The 17236-nt window shown below is 37.2% G+C and overlaps 1 protein-coding gene across 4 annotated transcripts in view; it reads left to right on the forward strand.

The window, feature by feature from the left end:
- Positions 1–155: 155 nt before the first annotated feature.
- Positions 156–17236, forward strand: part of CYP39A1 (cytochrome P450 family 39 subfamily A member 1) — a 74078-nt gene continuing 56997 nt past the window's right edge. For 3 of the 4 annotated variants that reach the window (XM_019734713.3, XM_088795674.1, XM_074333033.2), the window contains exons 1-5: positions 156–507; positions 8919–9054; positions 11343–11517; positions 12973–13122; positions 14051–14144. In XM_019734713.3, coding sequence (XP_019590272.3) covers positions 316–507; positions 8919–9054; positions 11343–11517; positions 12973–13122; positions 14051–14144 — 747 coding nt within the window. In that variant the 5' untranslated portion in view covers positions 156–315. Of the gene's footprint in view, positions 508–8918; positions 9055–9392; positions 9504–11342; positions 11518–12972; positions 13123–14050; positions 14145–17236 lie in introns of those variants that run through there. The other variant, XM_019734714.3, reaches the window with a different exon arrangement.

A 17236-nucleotide genomic window follows, 5' to 3' on the forward strand; every position in this document is an offset into this window, starting at 1 on the left:
TGCTCGCTGAGCCTCCGCCCCTGGTCTCCATGGTAACGGCGCATGTTCACTACCCTCTTCTGCTCCGCCCCTCCGCCCCCGCCCACTGACCTCGGTCCAGCCCCTGCGTTCTGTCCGGGTTGGCCGAGACTTGGAAGAGAAGTGGAGGTGGGAGGGAGCGATGTTGCGAAAGTCACCTAAAAATTGGGGCGGGGAGAGGAGGTTACAATTAGGAGGGCGAGGAAGCTGCAAAAGTTGTAGCAGGAAGGTTGCGAGGTCCGGTGGGTGCGCCCTATCCCACCGGGAAGAAACAAGTGCCACGGCAGATTCTGGAAGATGCTAGACAAAAATATGGAACTAGTTTTCCCAACAGTGGTTATAATCCTAGGTTGCGTTGCTCTTTTGTTATTCCTTCAGTGGAAGAACTTGCAGGGACCTCCGTGCATAAGGGGCTGGATTCCTTGGATTGGAGCTGGATTTGAGTTTGGAAAAGCCCCTCTAGAATTTATAGAGAAAGCAAGAATCAAGGTATGTGGCCTTAGCGGGTGGGGTTTCCGGAGAAGGTAGTGTTTCATTTATTTTCTTTCATTGGATTTTAAGTGCAGTGTTAGAACACTGGGAACATGCTGCCCTCAAACGATCTAGTCATTTATGAATTCCTCAACTAACGACAATTATGTCTTATGCAAGGTTTTTCAAAAGAGATAGATTTTTATGAAATGGAATGCAGCTTGCAACTAACTGCCTTTTTGGAGGCAGAGGTTTAAATGCTAGTTACTTCATCGTGGTTTAGAAAATCCTCTGAATACATATTAAATAAATGCTTGTAACGATTGGAAAAGACAAATGTAATGCAGTTACTTTCAATTTATGAAAATGCATAATAAATTAGTATCCAAATCAGGGTTAACACCAGGCAATTGTAAAAATTGCTTGCAAACTTGGTCTTTACAAATTTTGCTGACAGTATATTTTAATCTGATGTTATTTAATGATGATGAAATCCATTTTCACTGCAAAGTAAGCACATTAGTAATCATTGTTGCAGTAGATGTTTTGTCCTTAAAATATCTTTCAAATATAGTACATCTTGCAAACATAGTATATAGGATACCGCCAATTTTTTTTTTATTTCAACCAATGCTTCAACGAACATTATCGTGTGTATGCGTTATGTATTTTGTGGTTGTGTTTTTTGCACTTATCTGATTGTTTCCTCAGAATAAATTGCTAAAAGTGGAAGTGTCCAAGAACATAAACATTTAAATTGTTTATATTATTGTGTTACCCTTGCAAAAAGGATATAATATTATACACTTAGTCTTTTCTTTTGAGTGTAGGGGATTGCCTAGCTCCTCAAATCCTGGCCCACGCTAGGAGCCATAATTTTTGCTAGTCTGATAGATACAAAGTGATATCTTTAGAAGAAATTCTCCTTTGAGTCCCACAGCCTTTCTTAGGCATACGATTTTGATAAGTTCAGGGAATGTTTTTACAAGCTTATCTGAGAAGGTCAAGCAAGGTCTCAAAGATTATTTTATTTTTCTTCAAAAAAGTTTATAGTTTTGCGTTTTACCTTTAGGTCTATGATCCACTTTGAGTTAATTTTTTTGTGTGGTGTAAGTAAGGGGTAAGGTTCATTTTTTTCCCTACCTGGATGTCCAATTGTTCCAATATTTCTTGAAGGACTTTCCTTTCCTAATTGAATTGACTTTGCAGCTTTTCATAAATTAGTTTACCATATATGTGCAGATCTATTTTGAGCTTTTCTATCCTAGTCCATTGATTTATACGCCCATTCCTTTGTTAACATTACTCTGTCTTAAATACCATAATTTTATAGTAAGTCTTTAAAACAGGTAGTGAATTACAAAAATCATTTTTTGTAATTGCCTTGACATTCAAGATTATTTGAATTTGAATATAAATTTTAAAATTTGCTTGTCAATTTCTACAAAAAAAGACTGCTGGAATTATGAAAGTTTGTTAAGTCATAAGTTTGTTAAAAAAAATTGGCAGAGAATAGACTTTTTAAGAATATTAAGTCTTCTAATCTATGAAAGCCGTATGTCTCCATTTATTTAGCTATTTAATTTCTTTCAGAAATATGCAGTTTTTTTTGACATGAGGTCTGGTCTATGATTGTTAATTATTTTTCTTATGTATTTTCTATTTTTGAGGGCATTATAGATAAAATTGTTTTCACTTTTGCTTTCTCATTGTATTCTGCTGTCACAAAAAAAATACAGCTTTTTTGAGAGATTAACTTTGTGACCTTGTTAAATTCACATATTAGTTCTAATAGTTATTTTGTAGAATTCTTAGAGTTTTTATGCATTAAAATTATGTCCTGCAAAGAGATCAGTTTATTTCCCCCTCCCATCTTTATCTTTTATTTCTTTTTCTTGCGTTATTACAGTCAGTAGGACTTCTAATATATTATGGAATAGAAGTGGTAAGAGTAGACAGGCTTGTCTTTTTCCTAATCTTAGGGGAAATGTGTTAAATATTTCACCATTAAGTATCATACTAGCTATAGATTTTTTGAAGGTACCAATTTCAGTCCTGATCTTCAGCCCATACCCATAATTCACAGATACCACCAGGGCAATAAATAGTGACCTATTGTTTGTTCACTTCTGCACAGTTCTCTCCTCTGCAGAGTTTTAGTCCATTTAGTAGTTCTTATTGTTTCCCCAATCCTCTGATGCCTTTAAAAATATGATCTTTGTAATTTATCCGTTTTCCTAGTTGGCAGTAAGATCCTTGGCTCACCTGGTTCTATCACATCCTACACAAAGACATAAGCATGTATTTGTTTTAAAAGCTGCAAAGTATTCCCGGAACTGTAGTTCATTTAAACAGTCCCTTAATGATGGACATGGTTTGTTTCTCTTATTTTACTATCTTAAATAATGTAACAACAATGGTCATTTCTGTATGTGCAAGTATATCTGTAGAGTAAATTATCAGATTCAAAGTGTAAATGCATTTGTAACTTAAATTGAAATAGGAAAACTTTTGAGTGTTTTGAGCAGAGAAGTGATGTGATCTGATTTAAAATTTGAAGGGTCACTTTGACTGCTCTAGTAAAAATAGGGACATAAAAGAAGGAAGATAATTTGAAGATTATTGCAATAATTCAAGCTTGCGATCATGGTGGCTTGGACCATGGTGGTAGCAGTGGAAGTCTGAGAAATGGCTGGATATATTTTGAAGATGGAAGCAACAAGATTTACAGGTGTAATGAATGTAGTATGTAAACCAATGAAAAGAGTTAAAGGGGACTCCAAGAAGTTTGGCTTGAGAAACAAGAAAGTAGATTGCCATCAAGTGAGACGGACAAGATTGCAAAACTCACTGGGAGGGAAGGTCAGCTTTAGATATGCAGGAGTTTGGGGTGTTGACATCCAAGTAGAGATGTTGAATTAAGCAGTTGGATAAACGAATTGGAGTTTGGGAAAGAGGTCCAATTATGCATAGGTTTAATCTCTTCTGCCTATCTTCTATAGCTGTCATTTTCCCTGCAATTCTTTTCTAGTTTATTGATATTTTTTGTATTTTTCACATTTCTGTACTCTTTTCCTTAGACTCTTAGTTTGGTTTTTTATGGGCTGTAAGTCTCCCTTGTGCTTCATATAATAGTTGTCTTTTATTTGGAACTGTATTTATTGTCTCTTCCTTTCCTGAGTTCCTTTATTTCCTAAATTTTCTCTATTGTCTAGCTATTTCTTCCATGGGTTTCTTATATTTTTGCTTTATTTTCTTTGCAGCTGCAATTATGACATTAAGTTTTTTTTAATTCACAAAAATAATTTTGCATTGTAGTTTTCAGCTACTCTGGCAAAATAATTTTTGGTGAATTTCTAATTGTATTCTGCTGTGAGTCTCTTTATGTATCAGAAGTTCTCTCTCTCTTTTTTTTTAATTAAAGAATTTTTCTTACAGTGCTGAATTTTTCCCTTTTGTTTAATCGTGTTTTAAGGAGTGGAGTTGTCTTGGACCAGCTGTAAGCAGGACATTTTGTTGGGGGTAGTTGCTCTCCAGGTTTCTCAGCTTAAGTTTGGTATCCTCTCTTGCTACAGCGAAAATATAGTGCCTCTGTGCTGCCAAGGCTTCTCTACTTTTCAGTAGATTAGATTTTTTCTAATCACTTGAGCTCTCACTACCTTTCTTTGATATCTGCTGCTTCTACTAAGAGACACAGCTCTGTCTTCTTGGGTGTTCTCTTCACTTTTTGAAGGTGGCGCTTTTCTGGAATCCTATGAATAGTTTCCGTGGGATCTTTTGATACCTCCCCCAATATCCATGCCCTGTTTATTTTAGCTGATTTCACAGTGGTTCCAGCCCTAGCCTATCTCAGAGTGTATATTTCTCAGCCTTTCCATTATTACACCCCCTGCACATGCCTCATTTCCCCCCTTTGCACTGTTGTAGCTTCCACAGGCAATTCTGCTCGTTTCAGGTGCTATGAGCTACACTTGCGTAGTTTGTAGATTTTCTTCCGGTTAATCTTAATCTGTTGCTTGTGTTTGTATTTGTTTCATTCTCCTTGTGGCTTTCTGTGGCTTCTAGGAAAGAAGTGGAGCAATTCAGATAGAAGTTGCCACCGTGTCACTACCAAAATTGGAAATCCATCTTCTTTAAAAAAAAGTTGTGTTTTTTTTTTTTTCAAATTGGTTTATATTCTAAAAACATAACCATATATACAATGAAAAGTATTTTCATTTTTGTCCTCCAGCTGCCTAGTTTCCTAACCCCATGAATAGTGTTGGCCCCACTATTTCCTTTATATTAGTGTTCATGCTCTTTCTACAGTGCACACTCCCAGTTGGGTTGGGGTTGTGAGAATATGACTGAGTTTTTTAACTTATTATTCCTTTATATTTTTCTGTGATCCTATTTTATTTTCTTCAAAGTGACTTTTTGAAAAAATAACTTTTAATTTTGTGTTTCATCATCCTATTATGTATAGGTTACGTTTTATGTAGGTTAATTAAAAATAATTTTTAGATACCCTGGAGCATTCATCTTCTCAGTGGTGGGGGGCGGGTAATACATTAGCGGAATGGGCAGCTGGCTCAAGAGTAAATATTAGTATATTTTGTCTGTTAAACAGAAATATTAAAACATGAAAGTCTCCATTTAAGAGGATGAAATGACAGTCTATAGACTGAGAAAATATTTGCAAGCCACATATCTAACAAAGGATTAGTATCGAGAATACATAAAGAACTCTCAGTACTCAAGATTAAAGAAAAAACACAACAATCCCACTTAAACATGGGCAAATGTCATGAACAGATACGTTACTGAAGAGGATATATAGATGGCAAATGAACACATGAAAAAATGTTCAACATCATTCACAATTAAGGATATACCAATAAAAACCACAACGAGACATCACTATACACCTATCAGGATGGCTAAATAAAAAATAATGACATTACCAAAATGCTGGTAAGGATACAAAGAAACTGGGTCATTCATATATTGCTCGTGGAAATGTAAAATGGTAAAATTGCTGATGGAAAAGCTGGTCCATATGACCCAGCAATTACACTCTGGACACTTAACCTAGAGAACTGAAAACTTAGGTTCGTTCACACAAAAGCCTGTACATGGATGTTTATAACAACTTTATTCATAGTAGCCTGAAATTGAAAACAACACAAACTCGCTTCAACAATGTTTAAACGAACTATGGCATATCCATACCATGGAATGCTACTCAAAATATAAAGGAATAAACTATTGATACATACAGCAATCTGAATGGATCTCAAGTGAATTATGCCACGTGAAAAAAAAGCCAATCCCCAATGTTTCCATCCTACTATATGACTCTATTTATATAACATTCTTGAAATTCAATATTGCAGAAATGGGGAACAGATTAGTAGTTGCCAAGGGTTTAGGAGGAAGTGGCAGCAGGAGGGAAATGGTTCTGGCTATAAAAGGGAAACGTGGTATCTTCGTGGTGATGGAAATATTCTGTATCTTGCCTTTATCAATGTCGTTAGCTTGGCTATGATTCTGTACCATAGCTTTGCAAGGTGTTACCACGAGGGGAAGCAGAGTAATGGGGACTTGGGATCTTTCTGTATTGTTTCCTACAACGGCATGTTAGGCGACAGTTCTCTCAAAATAAAAAGTGTAATAGAAAAATACAAGCACCACTTCTATTACATACTGCATGTGCTTCTCTTTACTTCATAACCCTCAGTGCTGACATTGCACAAAACACGGGAGGAAAGCAAGGAAGACAAAAAACGCTTTGTCACAGAATTTGTAACCCCACCCAAGAGCATGTGTGCTGTGCAGTCTTTTTCCATAAGTTACTTTAAATACCACTTGGCAGCCTTTATCGCAACGATTGTCTGTTTGAACTTGGCTGTCCACACTGTGGACTGGGTGCCTATTCATGTTACAAAGGGACCCTTTCCTTTGGGACGTTAAGAATTCACATGCGGACAAAACTTAAACAATGAAAATTACTCATCTTCTGAGTACTGACTAACAAACAGTTGTAGACAGGGCATATTGAAGCACAATGTAGATCTCTGGGTCCCCAGTGAAAGAAAAGGAGACTTCAGTTTGGTGGCTTTATGATTATCCTGGCCACAAGTGGCCTGACAGTGCCCACAACTGTGGGCCAGTTCAAGGCAAGTCAGAAATGACTGTAATACTGAACTAGTGATGAGCATAAATGGTATTTAGAGATACTTATAATAACTATAATGGGATATAAGAATATGGGTGGTTGTTCTCAGAGTGTATATCTTGGATATGGAATGGTAACGTCACGGTGGCCACCGGGGAAATGAAAATGAAGCACGGAAGGAGGAAGGTTATTATACTCAGAGGTCCCAGAGGGTCACTGCATACCAGGCAAAGCCACCGGAGAAAGCTCCAGTGTCAGTCAGGAAGCAGAAGACAGGAGCAAGAGAAAAGCCTACGCCAGAGCCTTTATTGGGGTTTCCTGCCAGGGAGGGCAGGGCAGGGTAAACAATTTAGGAGTGGATAGTGGTTTGAATAATTCCTGAGGACTTTAGGGGTGGTCTCTCATTGCCTGGTACCTGGCCCTGGGATGGCATAGGGCATCCCAGGGAAATATTGGTCTTGGTATTTGAGAATTAGATAAGGAGACAGTTGGGGCAAGATTCGTTGGTTTGCATATGAAAGGTATGCTCTTGGCTGGCTGAGCCCTTGCTGTGTGTAAGAATTGGCTAGCCCTGGGCGGGCAGTCTCCCTGGTTGGTGAGGCCTTCAGTCCCAGAGCAGCAAGAATAAGAAAATATCTCCAATATATAGTTGGCTCTGTGATGAATGGATGCCAAATAGAAACAGTCTAAGAAAGTATAGTTGGAATAGTGGGTTCTTTTGATGATAGACTCATGGATACGACTGTGGTTAATTGTCTACATTCATAATTGACGAAAATGCTAAATTACAATGAGAGGTCAGTGAAAATGATATATTTGTTCCCCAGTAAAGTTGTACTCGAAGACTTCCTGAAATCAAACCCCTCACTAGACTATGCTTATAGACAATTAGGGGTGATCTGATGGAGGGGGTAAAGCTGATGATGTGGGAGTAAAGGCATAAATTAGAACAAAGACAAGGTAAGAGAGTGTGGAATCTATAACACAAGGAAAGGACTGTTGGCATTTCACAGGGGCAGGACTTTCCACCTGTGTTAAACAGGGAAAGCCTGGAGAATGGGTACAATGTGTACACCTTGCAAGATTTGGGGGTGAGAAGTCGAGAGCTCTCGTACTTGATTGCTTCCATTTTCCCAGTGAATTACAAATTCGGAACACTCGCTCACAGTGCTGAGGGTTGGGCCAAGTGGTACAGGTGACATAGTCATTTTGGAAAGTGAGAAAGTAAACACATTAGAGAACTTTTTAGGATTGCAAAACGTGGTTGAGTGACCATGGATTTATGGTAAAAGCTGTCAGCAATTTTATGTCTTTCTCTTGAACAAAGTTGAGCTATAGGTTGTTTTTAACCAATTGAATTTTGAAAACAATGTTCAAATGTCAGAGTTTCACATAATTTTTAATAGTTGTATCTAATGATTCATACTACGAGAAAGGAAGGTGCAAGTAAATAGTAACATGATCCAGAGGAGGATTAAGTATTAGTGTAAGGCTGACACTGTATCTTCTATTTTGAGATTTAAACCTCTAGTGTAATTCGATTTAACAATGTAGGTTAGCTTGGGACTTTTTGAAAGTTTTTTTTTTCTTTTCTTTGCTCCTCTCTCTACCTGCCAAAACCTTAATGACGCCGTTTACTATACATTTACTATGCATACCACGTGCCATGATTCTGTTTACTCCAGACCATATGCATACCAGGCTCAAGGACCCTGTTTCCTCCAGGAAACCTCCAGGACACTGACTTGAAAGAAGTTTTTACATCTGCAGAAGATCCACTCCTATCCCCGAAACAAACTAGTCTGTGGAAAGTGCCTTTTCAATGACTGTTTATTCCAGGCTAAGACCATCTCTCCCCACCCCATTTTCCTTTGTTCTGTCTCTTATGTGCCTATAAAACCTTTGGCCATGCTGAGAGGGGGAGTGGCCTTGGAGATGGCCATCGTCCCAGAATGCCAGCATTTTGAATAAACCTGCTTTTCTTTCCAGGAACCTCATCTCTCAAGTGTTGCTTTCGTGCGGCGAGCAGTTGCACCTTTAGCACGGTCCCAATAGGACAGAATAAATTAGTATTTACATAGAGTTGGCTGAACCGGTCAACATTCAGAATTAAGTACAGTACATAATGGTAATGTTTTTCTTGACTATCATTTCATCATTGGGGTTCTTGTTAAACACTATCTTAAACATATATGACGCATGGCCCTGTCTGTAACTTATTTATCAGAGATGTTTACTAATACAGTCTGTATTTATGTGGTTTTTTTTTCAGTATGGACCAATATTTACTGTCTTTGCTATGGGAATTCGAATGACCTTTGTTATGGAAGAAGAGGGAATTAATGTGTTTCTCAAATCCAAAGAAGTAAATTTTGAACTAGCCGTGCAAAATCCCGTCTATCGTACAGGTAAAGAATATTTTCAGATAGTTCATTTGAAATACAGCACTGGAATCCAGGACTAGTTTTAGGTAACAATCACATCCTTACTCCTTTGTCAAGAATGATGAGGCCCCATTATTTTACTCTTTAGAGTAGGGCTAGAAGGAGAAAAGAGCATATAATGAGTTTGGTCGTTGCAAAAACAAATTATAAGCAGCCTAATACATTTAGATCTCAGATGTGTAAGAGATGAGGTTACTGCCTCCCTGATGTTTTCTGTGGACAATGTTTAGAATCTGCATCCTGTTCTAGCTCCCAAGATGCCGCTAACCATTCTGCTACTGTGTGTACAATGTTCTACAGGCTGTAGCTCTTGGCTTGAGCACATGTTGCTACTCTGCTCCCTGAAAGTAGAATTCTGCTTAGTAAGCCCTTTGCTAGTGGCATTTCCTGCCGTATTCCATAGGGCTGTTAAGGTAAGTGGGTACCCTTTTGCCAATTCTCTATCCTCGGAGCCTGCTGGATTGCACTGCTCAGCATGCTTCCTGTGTGACTGACTGTGTTTCTTCCCAGGCCACAGATAAGCAGGCTCACGCTGTTTGTCCTTTCAAGAATGCAGAGCTGCTTCATTTTGAGCCCAGTTCTTTTCTGTAGTCACAATGCCTGTGCTTGCTTCTACTGTCTGTGGCTTCTTTCTCTTTGCTTCCCTTTTTGTTTCTTTCTTAGGTTCCTTTTCATGTATCCTCTAGTGCATTGTTTGCTATTAAGACAACAAAAGTTTGTTTTAAAAGCTGGAAGTGATCAAAAGAGCATGATTATTTTTCTTCTTGCCTGCATGAAAATTACAGCATGTGCGTTAAATTTTTTTTGACTGTTTAGTACTTCTTGATATTTGGATTATGGAATTCCAAATCAAAGAATGTAAACACTTGGAAGCCTCTTCATCTGTAAGGTCACATACGCCTTCAGAAAAATATACCAGCTTACTTAACTGTCAGGTGTATGGAAGTGATCAAGTTTTTATACCTGTCTCTCCCCTGGGGACTTCCATGTTTAAATATTTCTATGTAACAGACAAAATGTGTTAATATTTACTATTGACACAGCTTCTCATTCTTCTCATATATTTCCCTAACACAGGAGATGAATGCTCCAGGGTATCTAAAAATTATTTTTAATTAACCTACATAAAACTTAACCTACATATAACAAGATGATGAAATACAAAATTAAACATTTTTTTCTGAAAAAATTATTTCCATGTTTCCCCGAAAATAAGATCCAGCTGGACAATCAGCTATAATGCATCTTTTGGAGCAAAAATTAATATAAGACCCAGTCTTATTTTACTATAATATAAGACTGGGTCTTACATAATATAATATAATATAATACCTGGTCTTGTTTTACTATAATATAAGACTGGGTCTTATCTAATACAAGATCTGATCTTATTTTACTATAATATAAGACTGGGTCTTATGTAATATAATATAAGACCGGGTCTTATATTAATTTTTGCTCCAAAAGACGCATTAGAGCTGATAGTCCAGCTAGGTCTTATTTTCAGGGAAACACGGTTTGAAGACATCAAACAGGATTTTAAAGAAGAATATAAAGGAACAATGAGTAAAAAATACTCAGTCATACTCACTACTCTAACCCAACCGGGAGTGTGCACTGTGGAAGGATCCTGAACACTAGTAAAAAGGAAATAGTGGGGCCAGCGTTATTCGTGGGCTTTGGAAAGGCTTCCCTGGTGGAAGTCATATTCAAGACGCTGCTTTAAAAAGAAATAGAAATCGTGAAATATTTTGGGCTTGTGGGTGTGGGTGTATGGGAGTGGGGTGAGGTTGGTCAAGTAGAGAATGTTCTGAGCAGATCGAACAGCTCATAAAAATGCTGGGAAACATAAAAGAGTGTGTTTTCAATATGCCTGGAATCTAGATTTAGAAGGGGGAGGGCTGCAAATACCACGAGACGGCTAGGACATTGGTAGAAAGCCTTGTAAACTTTGATAAGGACGGGAAGCCAGTGAAAGGTTTTAAACATGGAAATAAAATCACTAGATACGTGTTTCCCAGAGGCTTTCTTAATCACTCATTTAGAGATCATCTCTTAAAGTAAACTACCTTACAGACTTTTACTATCTCACAGTATAGGTTGAATCTTCACCTAGTTTTATTCACAGGTTATTTTATGTATTTGGTGGACTCTGTCTGTATTTCCTACTGACCAAATAATACTAGAGGTATACTTACTGTTTGCTTCAAGGAGTTGTTGCTTCTTTTGAAAATAGTTTTCTCTGTTTATAGCATCCATTCCAAAGAATATCTTTTTAGCACTGCATGAAAAACTTTATATCATAATGAAAGGGAAACTAGGTACTTCCAACCTACGTCAATTCACTGGACAGCTGACTGAAGAATTACATGAACAACTGGACCATTTAGGCACTCATGGGACAATGGACCTGAACAACTTAGTAAGGTAAATAGATGCATTAGTATTATTTCATCTCGTTCTTTTGAAATAAAAAAATTTGAATTCATACATTGGACTTCAAAAATTATCAGGTGAATTAATGAACTGTACCTACCTAGGCAGTTAAGAGATTATGTTACTATTTTAAATTCTAATTAATGAGAAAATTTCAGTTTGGCAGTATAGTTTTATGGTGAGCAAATAGCCAGTACATTTTAATACATTTACAGTAATTCTCTACAATTGTGTAGAGCATATAAGATTTACCTCTTATAATTGTCATGTATCCATCAGAATTTTGATAAAACATTCAGTGCCATTTGTGATTATTACAACAAGTGGACATTGAGAGAACCAAGGAGAGGAGAGACGAATCAAGTAGACAACAGGCGTCCAGGAGATGTTTGTGAGACATGAAAGTTGGCTGAAGCAAAGTCAGTGTGCCCCAGGGTCGTCCTAGAGGGGAGGTGCTGAGAGACTGATGAGACAGGAAAGGGCTGCAGAGGGGAGCCAAGTAGCACATGTCAGCCATGTTCTTGAAGCTTTCTGGCAAAGGGCTGGGGCATGGCAGCCATGAGAAAAATTCTCCACATGCATAGGAGATGTGGGAATTGAAGTTTCCTTAGGCACTTTTCCATCTCAGTGGGATACTGGGTTACTGAGGGCAAGATTCAACAGTTCAGGCTCATAAAAACAGAACAATATTTAATATTTTGTTAGTGGTCCAGAAAGAAAGAGAGAAAAGAACAAAGAAAACCAACCAACCAACCAAACTCTTAGCACGTTCAATATCTGCGAGAAAACCGCAAATTCTCAGATATCTTTGAAATTTGGGGGCAAGAAGAGCCTTAACAATTTCTGGGGAGAAAGGGATGGAAAATAAAAATGAAATAACTAGTACTTAGTGTTACTAATCGGAGACATATTAAAAATCATTGATACTCATTTACTTAAGTTTGCCACAATAATCATTTTATTCACTTAACAGTAAAACTTGAGAGGTACTGTATTTCAATATGCAATAGTTCACATTTGTAGGATCCTGTAAGATTAGGAAATTCGGTGACTAATATTGTCCTGATTCTTTGGTTATTTTTTGCTGCTATCTAAAGAATGGACTGTATCTTAGTTATAAATAAATGCTTGTTAAAATTGCATTGAATCAATTTATTTCTGTGTTTATTTCATCTCACATTTGTCAGAATCTAACAACGCTTACTTAAAAAGCATTTTAAAACCTTCAGATAAATAAGACTACAATTTCAGTTACCCCTAAGTCGTCTTGACAACAATAGGCAAATATTGAAACCTCTTAAGGGTGAGTTTTCCCAAAAGAATCTGTCATGTATTATTATCTACCCCTTATATATAGCTATGAAATAATGCCGTTTTTTGGTATTCTGATTTTATATTCTTTTTTGGTCATTGGGTCTGACTTTTGATATGTTTCTCTCCTTGTAGGCATCTCCTTTATCCAGCCAGTGTGAATATGCTCTTTAAAAAAGGTTTGTTTCCCACAAACAAGAGGAAAACAATGGAGTTTTATCAGAATTTTGAAGCTTATGATGAAGGTTTTGAGCATGGGTCCCAGATGCCAGAATTTCTCCTGAGGTAGAAGTTGTTGCCTGTCATTAATTCATTGACCAAGCTCTTCTCACCGATGCATACATCTCTTAATGTCTTCTGTTCTAAGTAGATGTAACAGCAGTTTAAGTGGAAGAGAGAGAACTATTTCTTTTGACCAGTTTTTGGTGTGTGTGTGTATGTGTGTGTATACATTGAGGGAGGTACAGAAGAAGAGATACACGTTTTCCTTTTTTTAAAACAAATTTGGGAGCAAAGATGAGAGAGAGAGAATGAATAGGAATATGAGAATGAAATGAAGAATTTATTTTGAGGCTTTTTATCCTATTTACAGCTTATCGCATTAATTGCTATAGCTTGGATCCGTGTTAAATCATCAAGTGTGGCTCGTTTCAGAATCAGACATTGTCCTCATTCCCTCTGAGGCAAAAATAGGTGTGGTCAAACGCATTTCTCAAAGTTGGTTCAGATAAATGTTTCTACAATGGTTCGAATGCAAAGTAACTCACGTTTTTTTTATTTCTTGGCAATTGGTCTACAATGGTTAATGGCCAGAAAATATGAAAGAGATTACAGCCAGTTTGCTTTTCCTGGCTTAATCCAGCAATGGGTCCTAGTTTTTCATCCTTTTGTAACTGACAATAGCCAGAGTAAAAGTAGACCAAGCAGATCGATCCATGTGGGCCCTGTTTTCTTATTCAGTGCTAATCCTACAGGAATTTAAACATTTATTTGCAAAAGACACTAAAATGTGGCTGCATTGCCCCCTCGCTATTTTTCTTGTAGAGGAATAAATCTGAAGGGGTACCTCTTATTAAATTCTAGCTGAAGATGAAAAAGAAACTTGGAGAAATAATTATAATTCTGTAGACATTTCCCTGTTTATACTGTGACCTGTTACGCCTAAAGTACTTACAAATTAATTTATACACACATTTTTTTTTTTCTCACTTAGCAACTGGTCAAAATCTAAAAGGTGGTTTCTAGCATTTTTTGAGAAAAACATTCCAGATATAAAAGCATACAAATCTGAAAAAGATAATTCCGTGGTAAGTATACCTTAGCTTTTTTTGCTAAAATAGATGAGATGAAGACGAAGACAGTAATAAAGTATGATTGTTAAAAATATATTTTTGTTAAAAACCATGAGATTAGATACCATTTTTGTGCCAAGCACTGGTGTTAGACATACTTACACACATTTTATTGTCATATCCTCACAACAGTGAAGCAGGTATTAATCCTTTCTACATAGCAAATACCAGAGGGTACAGATCACAAAACAAAATTCTGAGGTTCTTTATTTATACAGAGGGTGCTGAAAACTGTATACACATTTTGAGAAATGAAAAAACTGTATTAAAATTGTAATAATATATACCGATAACAAAAGATGAGTGCCAGTCACGTTTGACTTCTGCAATTACAAGAGGTGCTCAAAGTGGTTACCAGCATAATTTTAATACAGTTTTTTCCTTTCTTAAAATGTGTATTCATTTTTTTGGCACCCTCTGGATATTATACAGTTGGCTGTATCAACAGTGACAGGTGGGAGTTATGGCAAATTAGACATGGATAATAAAGCTCTACAATAATTTGAAAAGCTGGGCATTAGGTGTTCATATCTTAAGTGTCTACATATGTGGTTCTTTTTTAAAAATTTTTTACTAGGGAATAGTGTGTTTTTCCAGGACCCATTAGCTCCAAATGAAGTCGGTGTCTTCAATCTAGTTGTGGAGGGCACAGCTCACTGGCACTCGTGGGAATCGAACAGGCAACTTTGTTGTTAAGAGCACGGGCTCTAACCAACTGAGCCATCTGGCCGCCCTACGTATGTGGTTCTTTAAGTGTGGCCCCCAGACTGATGGTACCAACGTCACTTGGAAACCACACAGTCAGAAACGGGAGCAGAGCCAAGCGATTTGTGGTTAATCAGCTTTCCAGATGGTTCCGATACTTGCTAATAAATGGTTCTCAGTCCTGGCTGCTCCTTAGAACCTCTGGGAGCTTTTGAAAATTGCCTGATTGTTCAGACCCACCCCTCAGAGACTGGAATTCGTTTAGTCTGGACTGCCTGGACTCAGATCCAGCCCCCCCCCCCCTTGTATGACCTTGAGAATGCATAATATGTAATCTCTTGGCCTCAGTTTTGTCACCTACCTCAGAATGGTGGGGATTAATTGAGTTGATGTTTGTAAAGCTTAGAATATGTAAGGACTGCCTGAAAGCTTATCACTGTTATTATCATTTTAAAAAATCACTTCAGATCTTTTAGTATCTAAAGATGACATCAAAAGTTTTTTTTTTTTTGTCTTGATAGCATCATAAACAACTCTCCTTGACCCTGTAGAGGAAGATAGCCCAAGGAAAAAGGAATGTGTGCTTGTTTAGGTACCTTTCTCCTAAATTGAGAGAATAAAAAGCGATCCTTTTGGCCCTTCATTAACAAACTATGTTTCAGCGAATGATCCTATCTCACAAACAGACCAAGACAAGCACACATTTTGTCTGCATCATTTTCTAGGATTGAGGGGTAAAATTACTTGGGTATAAAAGCTGCACTCAGATACATCTGTAATCTATGAGCCTAGCAACAGGGTTTTCAATGCCCCAAGTAAAACTCCCTACCAGCACTACTTCTATAATAGCATCTATTTTCTTACTCTAAAGAAATGAGGCATTTTTAATCATAGGTAGTCTGACTCCCTTTTTGAATAAAGGCAAATTTTGAACTTAGCTGAAGCGAATCCAGTGTTTAAGACTTTGAGACAGAATTCAGTGTGGATATTCACGAGCAGTGTAACTTCCATTTTTCTATGTATTCTGTTTCCTTCCAGCAGTAGTCCCGCTGAACTGCTGTTCCCGTTTTCATACCCCCGTTTTAAAGAAAATAGAAGATTGTGTTGTCTTCTATCTACCACTAAGTAGATTTCAGTGGCCTAGTTAAGCAGAATACTGAATGAAGTTGTTTTGTTTGGGTTTTTTTTTTTAAATATTATACACACATTTTTGTCATATCATAAACATCAAATGTGATTTCTTCCATGTTATTTTATATATATATATATATATATATATATATATATATATATATATAACTAGTATTTTCATTCACAGAATAGCATATCAAAAGAATGAAATACATCCATAGGATTTTTCGTGAAATATAAACTAGGTGTTGTAACAGCTTATATTGTAAGTAGGACAGAAGCCAGCTTTCAGTGAAATTTATACTTGAACTATTTTCAGTTCTGCTAATCCATTATTATAAAACCAATAAGACATTGCTAACCTTTATGGGGTGTTTACTCCATGCCAGGCATAGTATTACTGTTACACATTTCACAGATTCATTACTCATTTCACACAAGAACTTTCAGACCCCGAAAACTGGGGATTATTAAAACTAGAAATCTGGGGATTAGAATGGTTAATCACTTTTGAAACATTCCATGCCTTACTTAAGTAACAACAACAACCTCTCAGCTTATATTTTCTTTGATAGTGATTTATTTTCTGTGTTGTGGGATTGGAAGCAAAACTACTACGTTATGGTACAATGCAGTTCTCTTCATCCCTAATCCAAGAGAGTTATGGATTGTGTCTCTAATGGGACAGGATAGTATAGTGGCTGGGAATGTGGGCTCTGGAGTCAGTGCCATGCTCACAGGGTTCGAATCCCAGCCTGACCATCTACAAGCTATATGTCCCTGTCAAAAATTCCATAACTTATTTATGCTCAATTTCCTCAAATGTAAAATGAAGACAATAGTATTTGCTTCCTGGAGTTGGGTAGATTGAATGGATTAAATACTTATAAAGCACTGAAAACAGTACTGCCTTAGCAATCAGTGACTAGACATTAGCTGCCATTATTTCTATCACCTAACCCTGAGTTATTTAGGATTCCAAGTTCATGAGTAACGTCATGAAAATGTTACAGTGTCTGAATTTCATCCTCACGATGGGCAATAGGCACCGACGAATCTGAGGACACCTGTCTATGAAGAAAATACCTTCATGGAATTCATGCGATGACCTGAGCACAATCATATAGTAGGTAGCCTTGGATGAGGCCATGATCTGACCTGGTTCCTTTCAAGTCAAATGTCAGGTCTCTGGTTTTAGAGAATTGCCCTAT

The sequence above is a fragment of the Rhinolophus sinicus genome, chromosome 2 (assembly GCF_057876585.1).
Source record: "Rhinolophus sinicus isolate RSI-liver-muscle chromosome 2, RSI-T2T, whole genome shotgun sequence".
NCBI lineage: Eukaryota > Metazoa > Chordata > Mammalia > Chiroptera > Rhinolophidae > Rhinolophus > Rhinolophus sinicus.